This window comes from Sceloporus undulatus, chromosome 6 (assembly GCF_019175285.1).
Source record: "Sceloporus undulatus isolate JIND9_A2432 ecotype Alabama chromosome 6, SceUnd_v1.1, whole genome shotgun sequence".
In the NCBI taxonomy this organism is placed as follows: domain Eukaryota; kingdom Metazoa; phylum Chordata; class Lepidosauria; order Squamata; family Phrynosomatidae; genus Sceloporus; species Sceloporus undulatus.
In genome coordinates, this window is record NC_056527.1 from 73,952,034 (window position 1) to 73,975,709 (window position 23,676).

The 23,676-nt window shown below is 39.7% G+C and overlaps 1 protein-coding gene across 9 annotated transcripts in view; it reads left to right on the top strand.

Annotated features, from left to right (window-relative positions):
• The window catches only part of PLEKHG4B (pleckstrin homology and RhoGEF domain containing G4B), a 92,948-nt gene that overhangs the window by 65,553 nt on the left and 3,719 nt on the right, over nt 1-23,676 (top strand). For 8 of the 9 annotated variants that reach the window (XM_042476224.1, XM_042476225.1, XM_042476219.1 and 5 more), the window contains 12 exons: nt 940-1,078; nt 1,940-2,062; nt 2,168-2,332; nt 3,996-4,864; nt 9,447-9,699; nt 12,617-12,706; nt 12,816-13,040; nt 16,705-16,875; nt 18,244-18,424; nt 20,786-20,902; nt 21,776-22,045; nt 23,230-23,423. In XM_042476224.1, coding sequence (XP_042332158.1) covers nt 940-1,078; nt 1,940-2,062; nt 2,168-2,332; nt 3,996-4,864; nt 9,447-9,699; nt 12,617-12,706; nt 12,816-13,040; nt 16,705-16,875; nt 18,244-18,424; nt 20,786-20,902; nt 21,776-22,045; nt 23,230-23,423 — 2,797 coding nt within the window. The remainder of the gene's footprint in view (nt 1-939; nt 1,079-1,939; nt 2,063-2,167; nt 2,333-3,995; nt 4,865-9,446; nt 9,700-12,616; nt 12,707-12,815; nt 13,041-16,704; nt 16,876-18,243; nt 18,425-20,785; nt 20,903-21,775; nt 22,046-23,229; nt 23,424-23,676) is intronic. The other variant, XM_042476220.1, reaches the window with a different exon arrangement.

Here is a 23,676-nt window from a genome sequence, read left to right on the forward strand (position 1 = left end):
CAGAAGTTGCCTATTATACAGTTCACATATAGTCATAATCACTTTTACCAACACTATCAGAACCCAGCTTTTTTGTGACGACATAAAAAATTAGATTTTTATCTAAAAGCACTGCCTAGCCTCTCCTACATCTAAATTTTTATGTCGTCACAAAATTAAGTAAAAGAAATCCACCACCAGAACAGCCCAAATGCAGTGACTCACTGAGTATTCATGGCCACCGCACCTATACGTTAATAGCATCAGAACAATATAATGGGTGCTGAGCCTTCCACCAGTCCTTATTTTATGGAGAGATGAGAGCAACAGATGTAACAAAGAAATAGTGTGTAAACGTGTTTTTTATGAAGTAAACATGCAAGGCTGCCTTTGGATTGGGGTCACTATGTGGGAAGAGACTTTTAAACTATCCTCCATTTGCTTTGCTCTATAGATTAACCTGCTAGATTTCTGGGTTTCTTTGTTTATTTTTAAAATAAAGACTGCCTGTGTTTCCAATAATAATTTTAAAAGTATCAGAAACTACAGTAGTTTTATAGCTTGGTATTGGCTTGGTTTGGGATTTTGCACCTGATGGCTTGGTTTGGGATTTTGACTGAATACCTTTAAAAAATGCTCTTTCTGCTACTGCTTTGAGACTTTGAGTCCTGTTTAATTTATGTAATGGCTTACTTTGGGATATGGGCTGATTTTTATATTTGCCTCCTTTTTAATTTGTATTCCTGATATTCACCCTAATGTGATACTTTAGTTCCCCTGGCTTTCTCATGATGATTACCCTTGCAAGCTCCACTGGACATCAGACTCGACTGAACCACCCATGTTCTGCGTTCACATTGTGAATTCTGGCATTATTCTGTCAGGAAAATTGGAGATAACAGCTTGTGGCAGCATCTAGTTAAAATAAGTTTGATGGATACTTATTTTCTCCCTCAACAGAGATGCCATGGAGGTAATAACGAAGCTGTATAATCAAGTAGATGAGGAAGTTCATAGGCTGGTTTTGTTGTCTAATAAACGCTTTCAACAACTAGAGACTCTCTTGGCAATGAGAAATTTTGAAGAAGGCTTTGAAGAGGTCAGTTTTACTAATGCATGCTTGTATGTTTTCTCCTGCAGGGCAAAAAGAGGTGGCTTTTTAACTTTAAAAAGCAATATCAGACATTCAGTTACAGATTCTATGAAACCCCATCTAGTCTGACCCTTAAACAAAATATGCCCGAAGCCGTTCTGTATTTTCTAGTAATGTTTAATTAAAGACATGTTGATGTGATGTTCAGCATTGTTCTTAAAGGGTGTGTAGGCAAATGCTGTTGCTAGAACCTGTGCCATGAGCAGCAGCTACACACTTAAAGTAACACATAATTTGGCCTTCAGAGGCACCCTCCCAGTGGTCCACTTGGAGACACAAATACTTTCATGACTATATTGGTGTTAGGAAAATACCCTCAAGTGTAAACAACTGCACCTGTATTCATTTACATGCATTTGCATGTGTGTGGTGTAATAGTTTATGTGATGTTGTGGAACCAGTGTGGTGTAGTGATGTGAATGTTGGACTAGGACTCTAAAGATCAAGGTTTGAATCCCTGCTCAGTCATACAGACTAGGTAACCTTGGGCAAGTCACACCATATCAGTATCAGAGGAAGGCAAACCTTCTTTTAACAAATCTTGACAAGAAAATCCAATGAGAGTTTCACTTTAGGGTCTCCATAAATTGGAAATGACTTGCAGATACATGAGATTAATATAGATGGTGGGTGAAGAAGAGGGATCACAACTAAGCAGGTATCATAGCATTTTATTGGCAATGCTTCGGAAATAAAGAGTTTTTCTTTAAAAAATAAATTTTGAGGACATTATAAAAGTGCTCATTTTTTGTTCATTTGAACAAATTGTTTATTACTTCTAGATATAAAGGCTTGCATTATTTACAGATAAAAACCTGGTTTGAAAATGAGAAAGAAAAATATCTTGGGCCTTTGAATCAAGAAGAGCTTTCATATGAATATGTGAAAAGGAAGCAGGAAGAATTCCTGGTTTACAATGAAAAAGTGGTGGTAAGTTGATACTTTCGTTGGCTTTCTGAAGTTTTTAATTAATGGGGGGAGGGAACTTGGTGAATAAAAAAAGCAACATGATGTGCTTCTTGTTCTGTGTTGCAGCAATACTCTCAGAGAGGACTACAATTAATAAGGGAGAATTCTTCATTAAAATCTGATGAAGAATGTCAAGACTTTGATAAGTATCTGAGTAGCCTCAGCATTCAAACACAGAAGAAGAAAGCTGAACTGGAGAAGATGGTGAAGCTCTATGAATTTTATGAAAAAGTAAGACTTCCCCCCCTTTTTTCAGTTGTTTCAAATTAGATTACATTATAGCTTCTAAACCGTCTTCATCCTGTTTTGAACACAAAAGTCTCATATATGTCTTTACTTTAAAATACCTTTTCTTACGAATCTCCCCAGGTTTGGGGGTTGATAGGCCACCATGTTAGGTACCAGCTACAGCAAAGATGGGCACATGCGTCCTGTGGGCATATCTGCCCTCCAGGTCATTTTTGAGGCCTCCAAGCCCTTTTATTTTTAAAAAGGTTTTACTAAAAAGTGATCCCACATCCATTGGCAGCATAGAGGCAATTTCACCATGGATGTAGGAGAGACCCTTTTAAAACCAGGAAGTGGGATGGCAAAAACAAATAAACAAACAAAAATCTAGCAGGTATGTAGGGAATTTTTAGTTTATTTTTTTAAGATGAAAAGAAAAGGGGTGTGGGGAATACAGCCCTCTGTGGTCCTTGGCTACAGACTAGATTAGAGGTTTTAGGAAAGGAGATAAGTTTCTGCAGACAAGCTTCTTGAGAGCTTGCTTCCAGCAATGATGTATTCTCTCAGCCTCAACTATCTTGGCTCTAGGCTGAGAAACCTAGCTCTAATCTACACTGAAAAAATAATGGAGTTTGACACCACTTTAACTGCCATGGCTCAGTGCTATGGAATTCTGGGATTTGTAGTTTGGGGAGCTATTTATTTTTCTCTGTCAGAGAACTCTGTTGCCAGAATAAACTACAAATCCCCAAATTCTATAGTATAGAACCATGGCACTTAAAGTGATGTCATACTGCATTATTTCTGCAATGCAGATCTTGGTCCTGGCCAAGCCAAAAGGAAGAGCAGAGAATCCAGCTTCTCTTCCCTAGCTGATGGATTCCTGACTTATTGGAATGACCTGCTGGAAGAAACTTGACAGTTGAAAACACTGACAGCATTTAAAACAGTGGTCCCCAAACTTTTTCTGGCTACCACACCCTTTCCTCTTGGGCAACAAGCCTAGCACATCCATCCCATGAGTATTTCTTGGTGTTAGGTCTACAGTTCTACTGCAAATTCAAAACAACCAGTCTCAGTTGCTGCTCCCTTTGCACCCAGTGATCTTGGGAGCAGCAACTGAGAAGCCTATTGCCTGTGCTGGCCTTGTGGCAAAAACTGACCCAGGTGTCAGTTTTCTTGGTCACTTCTCAACTGGCTGCTCAGTTGCTGTTCCCTTTGCAGCCAGTCACTAAACAACCAAACAGCTGAGTGACCAGCAATTGAGAAGTCTCTTACCCATGCCACCCATCCAGTAAAGGCCAGTGTGGGCAAGAGGCTTCTTGGCCACTGCTCCGCCAACTGTCTGGTTGATGCTCTCAAGGTGACCAGGTGAAAAGGGAGAAGTTTCTCCCTAGTAAAGAAGGATTCTGAATCCTTCTTCACTGGGGCAGAGAGGGGCATGGCTGGTGTGTGTTTAGCGGGTTTACAGAGGCCACATGTCCTGGATTGGAGACTGGTGTGGATGGGGAAAGGGAGAGTTTTTATCTATAGTAGCCACTCCAAGATCATTCATGGGCTGATGCATATGATTCCAAAGGAATAATAAATATGAAAATCTCTATATATACTGCCCACCATCTAATTGTTTAGGGTTTTGTTTTGTTTTGTTTTACTTTACATCCAGGCTGACAAGTGGGTGGTTCATTGCAATGAATATCTTGAACAGCTTTCAGTGGAAGCAGAATATTCTCAAGCAACAGTTCAATCTTTACAAAGTTACCACCAAGAAGCTATGAAAATATCTTCAGAAAATTTTCACAAAGTCAATGAGGTTTTAATTGGTCTTGATAAGAGAGAGAGTGAATTACAACAATGGAATACCTTATTTCTCAAATGTCAGCAAACCAAACATCGGTTAGAAGAAGAGCTTTCAAAAGCAATACAAGGAGGAACCAGCCAGGATACTGGGCAAAAGAGCAACCATAATCTGGGAAGCAAATCTATTCAGCACAGCTGTTCTAGCCTTTGTTCTAGAAATGCCGATAACTTCTGGGATAGTACACCACCCAACGCATTTCAGCATGGCAGCCTGCTAGTGGGTACATCATCTTTTTTAAGTCAGGAAAATATTCAAAACACAACACTTTGTACTCCACATAAAACTGTTCTGCCACAAACACACACTCCACCATTGGGCGAGTTTCAGAGGACTGCCCACATTTCAGAAGATTTGGACAACATTTCAACCTGCTATTCAGAACCAACCCAGACATCTACAACCTGGCACAGGAAACACCCACTGAAGAAAATCATGAAGAAAACACAAAGCTTTGAGTTGGCCCGACATGAGAGCAAGCACTATGAACTGCATCATCATGGATATACTGGGGTTTACATCAGAGGACTAGAAGTTGCTAGTAATGCCGTGGCAGAGAAGAGAAACACACATCGGTCAAATATTAAAAGCCCTCTAACTAGTAAAAAACACAATTTAGTATCACCATCAGGAATCGACCACACAGAAGATCAAGGAGAGAAGAAAAGCTGGGGGAGGTAAGAAAAATGATGGCGACATTATTTTGGTAAACAGACAATAGCCTGAAAGGTGGTCTCATGATATTCTCTGTAAGGTCATTAGATAATTCAATCAATAAACCATATTTGCTTTAATCACTCAGTCTGATTAGAACTAATATTACAATATTTTCTGTGTAGATCAGGGTTTGCTAGTGTTCAGCAGCAATAGCATTTACTCTTGGATGAAAGGGAACAAAAGGCTTATTGTTTGTAACATTGAAGTCTGCACTCACTAATGTAATAGAGGAATCTCTGACAATGAAGTTGAAGATAACAAAGTTGTTATTTGTTGTTGTTAAGTTTAAAATTTATATGCCACCAACTATAGTTCCCTACAAACTTTGGATCAGCTAGCAGCAGGAAAGAAGTATTTTCAAGCTCATTGAGGGGCTTGTTTATTGTTATTTTCCCCGAAGCCATTAAAGAGAAAAAAAGAAAATGTTAGTTTCATTGCTCAGTTCAAAAGATTATTAAGTAGTTCCTGTCTCATAATGTTGTCGTGCTGAGAAAAAGAAGAGGAAAGAGTAACATTGACAGCATCATGAAATTCTCTGTTAACAAAGATGGTTGTGTTTGTGGAGACCCCCTGAATGCCGTAGACTTGACCCAATCTCTTTAGAGTAGCAATGTCCCTGCTACTAAACTGAATAGGAATGACTGTGTGTGTAGGGGCACTAATGCTTTCATGGGGCTCTGGGTTTGTGGTATGTGAACAATGTGATTGTTCCTATTCCTTACCAGATGGTACTGGTGGCAGTAGTGATGGTCATGGTTATAAAGATTAGATTCTGTTAAACTTTAAAGTGTAAACATTTGTCACTTGCGAGTGCTGTTGGTTCTTGATTACATGAGTTGGCGTTGTATCTATCAGTCATTTGTTTGAAACTTCTAGACAAAAATTGAGTGGTCACCAGTTTATAGATATCAGTGCTTTAGCTTTACAATTACATAAAGGGAAGGGAGTTGTTGATTTGAAATGCTGAAAAGACTCACGGGTAAGCTAGGTTGAGTAATAAATGTACTATTTTTATCTGTCCTGAATTTCTCACTGTGCATTTTAATTGGATGATTCCAAGACCAAGCACCATATGCATGGAGGCAGATTGTGGCTACCTATCTTCTCCTGTCATGTACAGTATACACCTGTCACAACCTCCTTACTTGTCTCCCCACCCCACCCCAGCTAAATGGTCCCAAATATTGTAAGCATTCCTCTAAGGAAGTTGTTTCAGCTGGGAGCGACACATTGAACTGCATTTGTGAAGTTTATATCTACTCCCCCAGTTTTGAAATAACCTTTGGGAGATTTTTGCTGTCAGTTTTTAAATCAGCAAGCCTAAGTAATTTGTTATCATCAGCAACCCTAGTCACTGCACTGTACACTCTAATCCCAGATCATTTATAAACAAGTTAAATAACACAGGTCCTATTATACATCCTTGAGAGAGTCCAGTGTTTACATCCCTCTATTGCAAGAACTGACTGTTTATTCCTTCTCTTTGCTTTCTGTATTTTAACCAGTTATGGATCCATAAAAAGACTTCTCCTCTTATCACTTGACTGCTTGTGAGACTTTGGTAAGAAACAGGTCAAAAGCCTTTTGAAAGTTTGTGGCTAGTGGATAAGTCCTATCTACAGTCCTGTTGACTAACTATGTGTGGTTAGTGGGACAGGATATTGCAGAAGTCATACTGATTCTTATTGAGAAAACATTGACCTGTATTAGGAACGCCATGCCCTAAACATGTTTGACACTATTCCTCTCCGCCCCTGACACACACACAAGAAGGTCTTAAGCTTCTTTGCTGTGGGGCTTCTTTTTTGCGCATGTGCTCCTTCTAAAGGTGCCACAAAGGATCTGAAGTCTCTTAAAGACCTGACACCTGAGGCCCTGGCTTCCTTATGTTATGCCCTGGCCATTTGGCTCAATAATGAAGCCCTACCACCATCACCTATCTTCCTTTTCCTCTTCTCCATTTTCATAGGTCTTGTTCTCTTTAGTTTCTAGCATCCTTTAACTCTTGATCTGTCTCTGTAACTTCTCTATTCTCTCCTCAATACTGAATGAACGTGAGGCATTTGGAGTAATTCACATAGGAGACATGAACTAGCACTGAACTATGTGGTACTACTCCTCCATCACCTGAGTCCACTCCACCCCCACTTAAATAACTGCACAAGCCTTATGATTCATTACACTGAAAAAATAGGAAATGTTGTTAAGTAAAAAAGTAGCTTTTAAATTATCACAGGGAAGGGGAAATGAGTGAAAACACAGTACTGTATGTTAATTATATGTTATTTCCAAGCTCTAGACAGGCCTAGGGATAAGTAAGGAGGTATGACCTGGTGAGGAGAACAATTTCCCTGTTGAAATTCATTTTGTTAGTTTGGGCCCATCTTTCTAATCTGTTAAATTCATTTTGAATTCTGATCCTGTCCCCTGGGGTATTGGCTGTCCCTCCTAGTTTGATGTCATCTGCAAATTTGATAAGCATGCCCTCTCTTCCATCATCCAAGTCACTGATAAAGATGTTGAATAGCACAGGGCCCAGGACAGAACCCTGTGGTCACTTCTGTCCAGGATGACATGGAGCCATTGGTGAGTACCTTTGGGTTCGACCAGTCACCCATTTACAAATCCACCTAACAATTGCATTGTCTACATTTTCCTAGTTTGCTTCCAAGAATATCACAGGGATTTTATCAAAATCTTTCCCTTCATCTACCAAGCTTATAATTCTATCAAAAAAGAGATAAGATCAGTTTGGCATTTTTTGAGAAATCCATGTTAACTTTTAGTGATCATGGAATTCCTTGCAAAGTTCTTACAAACTGTCTGTTTAATGATCTGCTCTAGAATCTTTCCTTTGCAAACATCAGTGGTAGTGTTTCCCACGTATTGCATATTGTCTCCATGGTTCTGATATACACTGAGATACATATGGCATTGGTGGAATTACAAGTCATGTTTATTTAAAATGATAGATTTTACCTATCTTTGGCTTTTAAAAGTTGTGGTTTCATGCAGATGTGAACAATTGATGCAACACTTGAATGCACAGTCATGTAATCCAGAATTGTCAGTTGCCTTTTTTATTTCAGCTTTCACTAGTAGTTTCTATGGTTCATAGAAAATAAGGTTGCTGTTGTTGTTGCTGTTTCTGTAATCATTCACCCTTCTTGATCTCGACCCATGGTGACTCCCTGTCCTCCACTGCTCTGCTCAATTCCTGCACATTTATACCTGTGACCTCCTTAATAGAGTCCATCCATCTAAAATATGGCCTTCCTCCCTTTCTACTTCCTTCCACCTTTCCTAGCATTATTGGTTTTTTTCCAATGAGTCATGCCTTCACATGATATGGCCAAAGTACACACCCTTAGTTTAGTCATCTTGGCTTCCAGAGAAGTTTCTGGTTTGATCTGTTCTAGGAGCCATTTGTTTGACTTCTTGGCTATCTGTGCTCTTATTAATAGCTTTAGGAAGACATCTATGAAGAGAGAGCTTTCTTTCATTCCCAAATTGTAACTGCGTGGAAGTCAGCCACAAAAGGCACACAGTTGTTTTTTATTTTTTCTTCCTTTTTTTGTAGAGAGAGGTTCTCTAGTGAATATAGTAGCCCTATGAATATTGTACTAGATTATAAAAGATGGATTTTGTCTTTTACTACAGACGATACTTTATTTCCTGGATTCTTTGTTGGTAGATAGTGTCATTATTGCCAATATGTCTAATCCTGAGTGCCAAACTATATATGATTTTTTTATATGTTTGGGATGGCAGGAATTTCAACTCAAATAAATACATAAGCATCAGTTGGTATACATAACAGATGTCTTATGCCTGATGGTTAGAAGACTATCCAGGAAATAATTTTTTACATTAGCTGTTGTAGGTGAATTTAACTGGAGAATGAACAGAGATGATGTGGTTTGTCTGTCCTGCTCCATGTCATGTCATGAAGGTGTTGTTACTGTATCTTCACCATTCAAGTGATTTTATTTGGATTCTGTGAGGTTGAGTTGTTCTTATTTGTACAGTCTACTATCACTTTATATTTTAATTTGTTATTGTTATATTGATATGTTGCTTGTGTGATTTGTTTTTATACTGGTCAATGACCAAGTAAATTTTATTATTATTATTACAGTCCACAGTCTTATTTGCTCATAAACAAATTAGAACATAATGGAGCCATTTGTGTATCAATTGCCATGCCTTCTATTTGAAGGTATTATTTTGAATTAAAAGTAAAATTGTTGCATGTGAGGACCAGTGTAGTTAATGCAATTGGAGAAAGAAGCCTAGTGTCTTCCAGATGCTTCGGACTACACCTCCTGTAAAGCTCAGGGAGTTTGATCAGTATTTAGGAATTGTGAGAAATGTAATCCAGACGATATACAAAGACAGCACAGTGCCTATCCTGTCTATGCTATCAAGATATTTGTATAGCTTTATTTATTTTTACCAAAGTGATGGTAAGTTGATTTTCCTTCTGTCACCAAGCAAATAATCATTGATCTGGGTTTTATATAGTTCTTCTGTTTCTTTCAGCAGTAAACTAAATCACATAATGGACGAGATGATTACAACAGAAAGGGAATATGTCAGATCCTTAGGCTATATCATTGACAGCTATTTTCCTGAAATGGAAAGGGATGACTTACCTCAATATTTACGAGGAAAGCGGAACATCATCTTTGGAAATTTAGAAAAACTCTATGACTTCCATTGTCAGTATTTCCTGAAAGAATTGGAACACTGCATAGATTTTCCACTGCATGTTAGCCACTGTTTCCTCAGACATGTAAGTCTCATTTTTTAAGAAGGAATTTGTTTTTGGTATCAGGTAATTCTTAACTGGCTGCAAACTTATGTAAATGGAAGATGTCAGAATCTTCTTTTCTCATGAAGAGCAGAGTCCTATAATCCCAAGAGATACATGATGGAGACGTTTTCATCCTCCAGTGCCAGGGAAAGAGTCCCAACTTTGTAGGAGAATGTCACATGTCTTATCCCCACTCCCATTCCATAGAAAGCTCCATAGGTCTTATTTTCCCAACATTACTGTACCAGCACTTGGAGAGATAAACAGTGTGTGAATTAGAGATGTGGCATGAATACATCAGACATTGCTCTGGATATGTAGAATTCAGTGCCCTCCTCCCTCTGCCATGCACCTAGTATGAAGAAACATTTAGACAGGCAGCATTGGAAGGAAATAATGTTTTGTTTTGTTTTGTATTTTTTAAGAGAAAAGAGGTGAACTCTTTCCTTTGTCCTTTTGCAATATCAGAGTCCTCTAATTTAACAACAGGATTGCTCTGTAAAATACCCAGATTTATAACAGTGTACTGAGCTTAGGACATTACTTTCGAAAGTGGTTACTGTTATAATTCACAGGTTCCCAAAATAATTGGTTGCCATTGCACTTATAGTCTTAAAAAAGCAACCCCCTCATTTCTCTCTCTCCTATTTATAACTATTACAACTAATATAGTTGTAATAATATAATAAAAGTAGTGTCATTGGTTATAGTATAACAAATAGCACTACCTTTCCGGTGGGATTGCATGTTTCGGTGAGCAAGAAGCTATGCTGCTGGCAGCATTGCTGCCAGTAGGATCTCCCTTGTTAGACAGGCTTTTGCTGAGGAGCCAAATTTAACTGTGCCAAACAGCTATTGGGAAGCAGCAGTAGTGGGATGTGACACTAGTTGAGGACTTCTCAGAGGCAACAGCAGTGGTACCTTAGTTAACACTTGCTGGTACTACATAGAAGGAGGCACAGTAAACCCTTTTTGAATGTCTTTTATGACTAAAACACTATGATGACACAATCCAAATTGAAAAAATAGATAGTGCCAGAAAATGAAATCCCCAAATCAGATGGCACTCAATAAGCAAAGGTGAAAGGAAAGTTAAAAAGTTAAAAGCTGCAGAGCATATATTATAGGAATATGGCATGTGAGAAGCATGAATTGAGAATGCTAGACATAGTAAATTAAAAAATGGAATTATAAACATTGCAATACTTGGGATGAATGAGCTAAAATCGATAGTAATGGGATATTTTGTATCAGATAATTTCACAGTATTTTACTCAGGAAATGAAAATATGAAAAATCAAATAGGATGGCAAGAATAGTGAGGCAGGGTGTAGCAAAAGCAAAGTCTGATCAGATAATATCAGTAAGATTTCAGGGAAAACCCATCAGTATAACCAAGTTTGTGGTCCAGCTACAGAGGCAGAAGAAGAAATATTGAAAGATTCTGTGCTGGAGTCCAGGAGGAAATGGATCACACAGCAAAACTGGACCTGTTAAACATGATAGTCAAAGGCAACTGGATTGCAAAAGCAAGAAACCGAACAGAACCAAACATTTAGTATATAATTAATAAATTAAGCAGGAAAGCAACTGATTGAATTTTGCAAGACCAACAGTTTATTCATCGCAAACACATTCTTCAGGCATTCAATTCAGTAGCTGTATATACAGACATCACCTGATAGACCACATAATTGTAAGCAGCAGATGGAGAAGCAGCATTGAAGCAGCATTCTCTTTGCAAAAACTAGACCAGGAGCAGAATGTGGTACAGACCGTCAACTATTAATATTAAAAACGAGAGTAAAGCTAAAGAAGAACACTAAACTAACCATCTCTGTAGAATTTAAAATTTGTTAAATTCTGCTTCATAGTGGATTCTTCTATATCTCTGTAGATGTCAGATTCTGCCCATTCCTTTCAGTTCAGTAAGCCACTCCTCTGTGAGATAACAGCTAAATGGTATAAAACAACTATATATATTTCTCCATGTCATCAAACACATACAGTACTATCTATTTGTAACTGTTGGTTATAATTAAAGTGTGAAGGCTAATGTTCTCAGTTTCCTCTTCTCGGTAACCTCCAAATTTAGGCGAAGTAAAGAGGCAGTGACTGGAGCCACTGGAGTGTAACACCCCATCCACTACTTTAGTTGCTCAGTGTTAACTTCTTTCTGAAAACAAATCTTTACAGAACTGAAACTTGTCTATTCTGTCAGGCGACTCTTACCCAGTTTGTCCAGATTCCAGTACATTCTGTATGTTACAAAACAGGAACATAAACTCTTACCAAATAAATCCAGAGTCTGTTAAATTCTGCATGTTACAAAACAGGAGCACCAACCAAAGATAGCCATTCAGTTATCTGATTCACAGGAATGAAACTAAATGTGGCAACCAACAAATTCTAGAAGCATCAATCTTATTTGTTCATTTATTTATTTTAACTATAAACAACTATACATATTTCTCCATAGCCTGCCCACTGGAGTGGTGACATTTTATTGAGTCATAAAAATATAACCAATTCAGTTGTAAAAGAAAATAGTTTAATGGGCTTTATTATCCAGATTTGTAATTGTCCAGTGTCTGTTTTGAGAAATACCCTTCATTTAGTTTTTCTCTGTTTGGTTGTTGTTGTGTAGTTTCACTGTTAATTGCATTTGGCCACTGTAAGAACTTTACTTAGTTCATTGTACTTTGAATAAAGGTACGGTATATACTTTGAATACTTTCATCTGTGGCTTCAGTTAAATAATTTTTATTGCCAGTTTAGCCTACAACACCATATAAGAAAACCAAGATATCCATAAAACTGAGTGAAAAATTTGTTTCAGTATCATCCTTATTAACTGACAATTTAAATTTGAAGCTTGTATTCTTTTTTATTTCAGGAAGAAGAGTTTGGGATGTATGCCTTATATAGCAAGAACAAGCCCCAGTCAGACACTTTGCTTATAAGCCATGGAAATGCCTTCTTTAAAGTAACTGCCATTCAGTGTTTTGTCTGTCTTTAAATGTCTCTAGAATTTTGTTAATGGTTTGTGTTGCTTTAATACCTAATGATTAAGTGTATCTCTGATATTCCCACAGAATAAGCAACAGGAATTGGGAGATAAAATGAATTTGGCTTCTTACTTGCTGAAACCTATACAGAGAATGAGCAAATATGCACTCCTTTTGAAAGATCTGATCAAGGAATGTTCAGCAGGACAAGAGCAAGAGCTTGATGCTCTCTGTGCAGCTGAAGAAATGGTCAGGTTTCAGCTTCGTCATGGAAATGATTTGCTCGCAATGGATGCCATCAAAGGATGTGATGTAGGTGCAGTTATCTTCCAAATTCCCATTGTGTCTTTCAAATAACATTTGTTTTTTAGTTATACTTGCCTACTGCAGCATAGTGCAGATCTATAAGCCAGAAATGCTCCAGTTCAAATTTCACCTCACTCATTTGTCTGATATTAGGACTCTTTCTCAGCCCTCTGTCTGCAGTATCTATATAAATAATGCGTATCTTAGGTGGGTTACAAACCGCCCTCAAGCGGGCGGTCTGCCGCCACCGCCATTAGCTGCAGCGGGAAGCCCCAGCGGCCAGACCGTGAAGCTTCCGGCTGCAGCGAAAAAGGAGCACCAAAATGGTGCTCCTTTTTGGCCCCCTGGAAGTGGCGTCGTGAAGCGCAAGGCGCGCACTCGCGGCGTCACTTCCGGCGCGCCACGTCTGGATGCACAGCATCCACAACGTAACAATGGCAGCGCCCATGTGGATGGGCGTTGCCATTAAGGACGCGCTCCGCGCATATTGGGAACGGGGCCGCTTAGGAAGGGGCAACCCTTCCTAACCCTAGGACGCACGGAGCACGTCCTAAATGGTGGTATGTAACCCGCCTTAGTTATTATTAGGTAGGAATCAGCAGCTGGAAGCCCCTTGGCCAAATGTGTGTGTGTGTGCGTGCGCACGTAAGTGTGTCACCCTGCCCATTCATACAACAGGGGCCAATGTAGCTCCCACCCATCTCCCCAAACATTGTCCATGCGTGTAATGTTACTGAGGACTGGTCTACCACCTGTACATGTATCTACCTCAGCTTGGTCAAGAACACTTGTTGCTATTAAGGTACCCTTTTTAAGTCAGATAAAGTAAGGTAACATTTGATAAGGCAAGTCCAGTCCAGGCAGGATTTTCTAAGCAGGAGTCACAACACTAGATACCTTTCAGTAGGTTTTGCAGACTCAGCTCTGGAATGATGCTATCTCCTACAAAGTCTACTGTTGTGGTTTCCTCACTGAATTGTGGGAGCTGGCTATGTTGACTTAGGGATCATTCACTGATACTGCAAGTTCTGTCTTCTTTGATGTGGAGAAGATGAGAATATTGTAAGGGTCTTCTGAATTTGAAAAAGGTGAAAGAACCTTGGTTTACTGTTGGGCTGCCCCTGGCATTGTCTAGATCCTTTGGGCTCTTTCTTATGTGCTGCATGAAGATTGTTTTGAAATTTCAAAAAGGATGTCATTAATTCATAGCTGGAGGGCTGAGATCGCATTTTGCAGTCTGAATAGCTTACTAGGCACTCAAAGTGACCCCCCTTCAGTATGTAACTTTCTCCTTATTCTCTTTCATGATTGGAACAAACTTATATGTTATCCAGAGTCCCAGCTCAGTGTATGTGTTAATAGTTCATTACTTAACTTAGGAATGAGAGGCTAGGGGCATTGAGTTCAAGCATTGATCTCATTTAGGATCTGGTGACAATGGTATAGCCATTGCGTCCAGCATTTCTTCTCTTCAGGCAGAACTAGTGCTTGAAAAGGAAATGTGAAGAGTGAAAGAGTATCTACCACAGGTTTTTATTCAAGAAATCTTCCAAGGGTGACAAGCCTTAGTTCTGACAGTCGCTGTATTGAACCTACCAGAATACAGCCTGGACCAAAGCTGAAACAAAACCTTCATTCTATGGATGGTGCCAGAAAACTGAGCATGGCAGCACCTCTGATTTCCCATCAAGCCTCTCAGAAAGACTGATCAGTCATCTTCCCCAGGAAGAGTGAAAGTGTGGTCAGTTCTTGTAGCTTGATCAGCTTGTAGTTGGTCCTGAGTAGGTATTTTTTAACCCAGAATTTTTAACCCACAATGCCTGGTTCTTGGTTGACAAGAACTGAATTTCAGCCACTATTACTTCAATCTCCCGTGATTGGGGGATATGTTGTTTCTTTGAGGCTGACCTTTGTCAGGGAATTGAAATTATCAAATTTGCACTGAACCCTGGTGTTTGAATTCTAAATGGCCTTTGAAAAAACTATTTAAAATAGAAATATGAATTGTGTGGCCTTCCAGATGTTGTTGAGCCACAACTCCCAGGGACCTATATGATTGATTATGCTCTCTCGGGTCCAGCAAAATCCAGAGAGCTGCTAATACCCATCTCTGGTGTAACACAATAGATAGCCAACAAGCTGGTACTGTCATTTTACTTCATTTTGCTCTCACCTCAAGTGCGGGCTTCTGCAGTGCCAAAGTAGATAGAGATTTTATTCAGGATGGGGGTCATATTTCAGGCGTGAAGAATGTGGAATCAGCACATTTTCAGGCCGGGGTACAAGCAGGTTCTGAGGGCGCACTCCTGAAGAGGGCAGCCTATATTTCCTCTTTATCTGTATCTTCTTGAGGGTAGTGTTTGGAGCTAATGACACTAGATTTTAATTTTTAGTGTAATTAACAAGAGCTACAGAAACTCGTAATTTATGAAAACAGGTGCTTCAAATCATAATCCAAGTAACAGGGCAACCCTTAACCCTTTTTGTGGGGCACTAATTTTGCTACCAGTCTTTAAGGATCAGCAGGCATCTTTTGCTCAAGAATTTAGTGAGAATGTTGTTGCCAATGGCAAGGTTTGAAAGGGCTGTGCTCCAGAGATTATCAGTAGGATTTTCTTTGTGAAGCCATATAAAATGTGGAGAGTCCCACTGTCAGGGAAATGGAGAATTTGGCCCAGAACAGATGGGCAGGAAAAAGCGGCTCGACCTTGATTTTTCCAAAAGCAGGTCGAAGCCCCACTGCCCATGTGTCCTGTTCCCAAGGCAGGCAGAATATACATAGGCTGGCTGCTGGCGCAGCATTACACTAAGCCACTGGAATTTTTTTTGTTGCCTCCTCACCATATATGTGCACCATTGCACAAACACACCACCTGTGACTTCCAAGTACCTCCTACATTCACCAAGATGCCATCCTATTGCATGGCCACCCCTTTGATCACAGTCACACACATGATGCTCAGGGCATCAGTGCATCAGTGTGCGAGTGATACATTAGCAAAGCAAAATCATGGAGGCCCCCATCCATGCCCCCTTCACCCTCCTTCACCTCTTGCCCTCCTGTTGGACTGTCTGGTTTGTGTATGTTGTAATTACATCCATTTAAGATGTTCTACTTCATTTCTTTAGTTTGCTGCAGCCTTGCAGAGCAATTATATGCAGCAGAAAAGATGTGCATTTCCAGGCTAATATCCTGGCTTCTTTTTGCTCCAGTTTTTCTCTACAGAGATGGGTTTCCAGCTGCTTTTAAGGCATGCATCATCTAAACACCCCACCTTCAAAGCAGCTGGAAACCGCTCTATTTAGTCTGTTTCACCCCATAGGTAAAGTTGGCAAAGAGGCTGAAAAATGAGGTCTTTTGGTAGACATGTGATATTTGTTTACTGTGTGTACCCACAAAGAAGGGTCTTCTCATGGGGTGTGGTTTTAAGATATAGAAGGACATATTCTGTCCTTTACTGTTGTTATATTAATCTCTTCTAATATCCTCAGTTCTCTGTTTTTCTTTCTTCATATATTATTTCAATACATAATAATATTTTTACTTTTTCTAATTTTAGGAATTTTTATTTCATTCATGTTTTAAGAGAATAGCCCAACCTCTTCTCAGACTTAATAAAAATAATCCACCCTCTTATTTGGGAGTGGAATCCTCTTTTTCTCTAATCAGGTCAATCTGAAAGAACAAGGGCAGCTGAGATGTCAAGATGAGTTTATTGTTTACTGTGGCAGAAAGAAGTATTTGAGGCATGTCTTCCTTTTTGAAGATCTCATCTTGTTCAGTAAGACAAAAAAGATTGACGGGGGATACGACATTTACATGTACAAACAGTCATTTAAGGTACATTTATTTTATAATTCAAAGACATAGCCATGTTAATCTGGGAAATCAGTATGAAAAAAGATCTTGCAGCACCTCTGAGACTAACTAAAAGAGAATAGTTGGTAGCCTGAGCTTTTGTAGACTTGAGCCTATTTCCTTAGATGCATGGAGCTGAGGAAGCAGACTCAAGTCTAGGAATGTTCATGCTACCAACTTCTGTCTTTCTGTTACTCTCAAAGGTGTTATCAGATCCCTTTGCATTCTGTCTTTTAAGACTGAGCATTTATGGTGAAGTAATATGATGCATCTGAATCTAGCATGTTTAAATTTGAGCTGAATACAAAATGTACAACATTTTGAGAAGAAAGGTGAGATATAAATGTAATTAAAGCCTTCAGGTGTAGTTGTTTATATGTACAAGGAACCATTGTTTCCCCAATCCCATAGAGTTAGCTACCTTGAATCCCATTTTGGGAGAAAGGCGGGATATAAGTATCTTACACACACACACACGAGTTAATTTGTATTTGGTTTGGTTTGGCCATATGCAGTGTGTTTAACCAAGGAAGTAAAGGATCCTGATCTGGCTGTAAGACCTTGATATTTTCTGAGGAAGAATTTAAAAAATGGTAACCATACAGTTAACTAAAACAAAATCAAGCAAATGCTTGAAGAATGCAGATTGCAAATGTTTCACTCTAGCAATTCTTTAAATGTGAATGCATGTAACAAAATCTCAACAGCCATTTTAGAGAGAAGCCACAGAGGGGTGCTGAAGCAGAAAGAAGAATGTAGCTGTTTTCCTGGTAATCCTTGTCTGCTCCAAATCTCCCAACTTTCCCTGTGCCCAGCATTGTTTTGAATTGTTATATATACTGGTACATTAAGCAACCATTTGGAACACCATAGATGCAAAAGCTGCTTGGGAGAACAATTTGGAGCAAAGTTATAGTGAGTGGGAATGAAATGATAATACTTGCCACACATGCCTTCATTTCACAATAGTCCTTCCCAAACCAGATTTTCTCTTTTAAATAGAAAGTGGGCATTCAGATTATGTTACAGGCATCTTTGTGAACTGCTTTTAGTTATGTAAATCCCCACGGGATCAGGTTTTCCTGAAATAAGGAGTAGCCTGATTTTTTTAAAAAGGAGTTAATTCAGATAGGTGAAAGTGGAGAGAAGAGGAAAGGCTGCAGGCATATCAGCACACGTTATGTCCACTTTTAATTAATATCGCTCAGAATTATGCTTTTGTGGTTGAAAATAATAGTTTGTAATTGTCAAGACAATGATCCACATAGAGTTTAACAGGATTAACCTGTTTTCTTGCTACTAAACTATGCTGAGCACTACTCAGTTCTTTGTGTTTCATATTGCTGGTAGACAGCTGAGATTGGAATGACAGAGAATGTTGGAGATAGTGGATTGAGATTTGAAATCTGGTTTCGAAGAAGAAGAAAATCTCAGGACACCTACATTCTTCAGGCCAACTCAACAGAAATCAAGAGTGTATGGACAGATATCATAGGAAAGATTCTTTGGAGACAAGCCTTGAGAAACAGAGGTATGTCTAGAATATCATCTACAACAGTGATACCCAAAGTGGGTAATATGCTCCCTACTGGGGGCAGTGGAAAGATCCGGGGGGACAGTGAGAGGGGAAGGGGGCATCAGAGGGCATTCAGTCTGTGTACTAGCGTGCACGAAAGACAAGGGGAATCAGCAGCCTTTAAGACTATGGTGGGAATGTGGGTTGTATGAAACATCTTTTCAGGCTCCTATAAAACCACCACACAGCCTCACTGATCACATAGGACTTTGTCACACATAGGTCCTGTGTGCTTCTATCCCAAAAATGGTTAAAGTGGTGGCATCCCAGAAAAGCAAGCCCATTTGCTCTTGGTTATCACACACAGAGCACAACAAGGGGTTAAAAGCACATTAAAGTGGGCCCAATGTGAATTTGGCTATCAAAAGGAGACAAACAAATCCTCATTGCCTCCTTAGAAATACCTTCTCTGAGCATGCTCCAAAGTGTCATTTCTACAAGTGCCTCACATGCTCCAGGGAGGGTAGGGGATACGGGGAGAGGGGGAGAGCCCCAAAAGGTGTTTCAGAGAAAGGCAGAATGAGGCTGCCCTTTGCAAACTCTTAAAACCACACACAAAGACACACACATACAAGAGAGAGAAAAGAGGGGCCTGGTTCCAGTGAGGGCTTATACTCTCCGTTGCCCTCCTTTTCCAGGGCATGTCCTCCCTTTCCCCCTCCTGTCCAGGAGGACTTCCAAAACGCCCTCTCTCTGCCTTCTTTCACCAGCTCCATTAGAGAAAGAGAGAATGGGGAGAGGGATGTGTGTGTGTGTATCCCTTTAAGAACTCTCTTCCAGGGACAGCAAGGCAGCTTAGGAAATCAGGAAACCAATGCATCTGGAGAGTTGCAGTTTCACACAGCAACCATTACATGAGAGGAGTCAATTCGCAAGCAACATGGAAATGTAAATCCGGGAGTTTTGCACATTTACCTATTTCCTGATTGACCTCACATTCTCCCTGCATTCTCTTCTCCAAAAGTCAATTCTGTTTTTCATAAATATTATGAACTGCTGCCTCAATTCTGTTTATCTCAAGGAACAAGTGTAGCATTGGTTTGAGACTTGTAACACCTGCAATTCCATTTTAACAGAATGGTGCAGGCTAAATGACCTGATTCATTCGTTACATCTTTTCATCTCACTTGATGAGAAAAGAACATTTTCGTTGCCCATTTTTAGCAGATGGATTCAACAGTGTAGAAGTTTAGTCTGCCAAGCCCATCATCTACCAACTTACTAAGGACATAGCAGCTTTTTCGGAACGAGGGGCTGCAACTTCAGGGACCATTGGTATGAATGCTTCACTGGAAGCCTCTTGTAAAATGCCACTGATGACCCACCTATCTTTGTGAAGCATTTACAAGGCCAGTTTTCAAGCATTAGCTTTGGAAGGCAGGTTTTGCAGCAGGGTGTGCAGTCTCATTTCCCGGAAAGTTTTCACCTGGGATGATGGGGAGGCTCTTTCTTTTATATATCTTGTCCTGGAATATCCTTTCATTTTGAGAGAGAACTGTATGTGAAACCTCTGCGTGTTTCTCCTCCTGTCCATTCCCAATAAAGAGGTTTTCATGTGTCACACTATGAATCTTGTTGTAGCCTGTTCAAGAGAGTTTGTTCCCCAGCCACCCCCATTTACATTACAGTGGTTTCTAGTCAATGGCAGAACTGTATCTGTCTTCAGAATGGTGAAGGAGAGATTCTGCTCTCCAGAGCATCCACCTATACTGCTTGGTTATGGGTCACTTTGGAATGTCATTATGCCAGTTATGGATGTCTTTTTAAAAGTACATTTCCAAACTCTAGTCCCATTTGCCCTTCAGATCTGCTGCAGAGATGTTATTGGGTAGGTCAAGGGGCTGCAGGTGGAAGGAAAAATTCCTGTTGCATAACCAGATGTCTGTTCACGTGATATTGGATTTCAGCCTCAGTTTGCATGGTGTTTTCAGAACTTCTACCAAGCTGTGCTCCATCCATCTTTAAGTAGATGGTACACACATGGCAAATGTTCCATCTTCATTAGAAAACAAAACAAAGGAAAACAAATGATACACAAAATTGTGTGTTTTTGCCACAGTTTCTTATGTAAAAATGATCCTCATTCTGGAAGTCTTTATACAATATGAACGCTTTAAAGTCTAAATAGCCACCAGTGCTCACAACTGGAATCAGGGTTGTGATGCTTCCCTCCTTTCGTTCTGATTTGTATTGTGTGCATTATAACCATTAGCCCTGAGCTATGATTTTGGATTTTTGTAATGTAGCATATTTCCAGTTCTTTATAAGAAACAATTTAATAATTATTTCTTAAATGATTTTGTTACTTGTTTCTAGAACTCCGAATGCAAGAAATGGTCTCTATGGGCATAGGGAATAAACCATTTATGGATATCAAGCCCAGCGATGCAGCTATAAGTGATCGAGCTATAGACTTCATCATGAAGGGAGCAGGTATGGTTTGGCACTTTCTCTCATTTCTTTGGAGACTTGGCAACTCCTATCTAGGTTTTCAAATCAAGGTCTTTCTCTAGCCCTTTCTGAACAATAGGAGGCTGGGTCACAGTCCTTTGAGTTCAGAGTACATGAAGTGCATGGTGGCTTCCTAGAACTATCCAAAGAAATTAAACCTTTCCCCAAATAGTTGCAGTACCTTGGATGGCTCATTTACAGCTCAGACTAAAACCCAAAGTATATTCAGTCTCCGATGGGGCGCCACAGGAGTCCCCAGCTTTTCTCTGTCCTTGGCTTCTTGTCTCAAGCACTTCCTGTTTCTGATGTAGGGCTTTTTTTTCTTCATCCTGTCCTCAGCTGAAGGAGACCGATGGTATGCAGAGAATGAGCTTGTAATGTTCATAGATCCATTTTCATGACAAACCTTTATTGTAAAGACTACTTTGTGTATTTTCAAATAGAATTTTTGTACACTTCATCAACTCAGAATTAGCTTTTCAGCCACCCTAATGCACATCTGTGATCCAGTAGCCATCATGAGGTGTAATTACCACATGATCATTGAATATGGACAAAACGCATTGCATTTTTTCCATAGCAGACCAGTTAAGTAGTAATAGTGATAATGCTGTAGTACAGGAAGATCATTGGTCCCTCCAAACCTGGTACAATATGTGATCCAGAGTTTTTCTTTGTTGTTTGATCTCTTTTCACGAGGATATGACAAGGACTGAAGCTGGAACTTCTGCCTGCAAAGCATTGTGCTCTGGCATTGAGTTGTGGCAGTATCATACTCTTTCATCAAGTATCTTTTTCATTTATTTTGTTCTTTGTTTCAAGAACTGACAGATATATTTTTCTTTGTCTGACTAGAGTCAAGGACTCGTGCCTCAATAGCTGTTTCTTCATTTGACCACTCTACACCATTTAAGAGGCCCCATTCCACGATCTCAAACAGCAGTACATCTTCCTCCAGTAGCCAGTCGTCTTCTTCCATCCTGGGATCACTAAACCTGCATGTATATTCTACTCCATCTCCTTTTGCTTTAGTGGGGCCACCCATCAACCACTGGTCATATGATGTCAGAACCTGTATTGAAGAAGATGAATTGGAACAGGAAGTTGGAAGTCAGCCCTCAGTGGGTGAGTACATTAAGGCTCCAGGATTAAGGAAGACCAGTAAGGACTCAAGTCATATTAACTCAATCCCCTGAACAGAGAAGGCCCAGTATGTAATACTAGGGCAGTGTTTTGGGATAAGTGTCTTCAGGTTTATCATTGATCCTGCCATGATTTTGGAGTCCATTTTGGGGCAAAAATTTCTCGACTTATATTTAATTATATACAATACTTGTGTCTTCTTTGTGTGGATTTTAAATTTCATAAAACTTACTATAAAAATTAGAGACGCAAATGCAATGAAACTGTAGTTGACTGAAAATCCCTAGTACTGCAGTTGTCAGATTGTATTACAGTTGGCCTTCCTTATCCATGGATTCTGCATCCACAGATTGAAAATATTCCCCCTCACCAAAAAAATCCAAAAAGCAAACATTGATTTTGCCATTTTTTAAAATAAGGTACACAGTTCCTGCATGGCAGGGGGTTGGACTGGATGGCCCTTGTGGTCTCTTCCAATTCTAGTATTCTATGATTGATTCTAAGGGATTATGCAGGACACCAAAACCTTGATTACTGGAAGTTTTATTCAGCTCCACTTTCTAAAACATATAGCCCATAGCTTATCTTCATGTGCTTGAGAGCTAGTAAATTGCTGTTGAATAATACTGAATTTGCCCAGGATCTGATTCTTCTGTTCAGTAGTAAATTTCCTGTTGAGTTGAGGGAGAGGTAAGGCAAAAATGGGCTAGAATTAAGAAGGGCCAGTGAGGGCATCTTGTTGATCAAACCAGCAAGCAATACTGTCCTGACAGTCTTTGTAGCAGGAATGAATACAGAGTCAAACCATAACTCTGACTGTCCATTCCTAGTTATCATATTGGGTGGGCCTGATGAGAGTTCTAGCCCCAAAGATCTGGAGTACTCCTTGGTAGGCATTAGGAAGCAATACTTGACTGTTAGTTTACAAAAGCCTCTTGGCAGTTTTCCTGATTTTTTGTTTTCTCTTACGCTTGGCCAGAGGTTGGTGATGGTGCACAGGCTGAACCATTGACTTAGAAATGTCATATATAATGTTGGAATGTTAGCAGTTTGGTGTGTTGCAGTACAGAGAATCATCATGGATTGTCTTTTAGATGTGTTGTTAGAATCCTTGTTGAATAATATACAGTGACTATGTTAATGAACACTTATTCTTGTTGTTCCAGAGAGTTCTGAGTCATCCCAGGACACGTCAAGGGAGAGCACAAGCAGTTTCAGCAGCTCTGTCCTCTCTGAGTTCTCCCCAGTCCTTACCAAGACATTTCGGGACGAAGGTTCAAAGCTTTCATCAGAATGCAGATCTCCTTCTCTTTCAGAGAAAAATCCCAGGTCAAAACCCAGTGGAGAATATATCCTAGCTGTAAGTACCTTTGTTAAATAAATATATAAAGATTGTTCACGGTTAACATTCTGCTGTTGCATCAATCAGTTGCTGTTTAGCGCATTAAGATATTTCTTATCTTTCCAGTCTCATCTGGAAGGCTCACCAGCAATGCAGAGAGAAATTCCAGACTTTGGCTCAGTTTAGATCAGAAATGGGCAATTGTCAAGGGTTAGGAACTGCCTTGAATCCCACTGCAGGAGAAAGGCTGGGTGTAAACTTGGAAATAGAT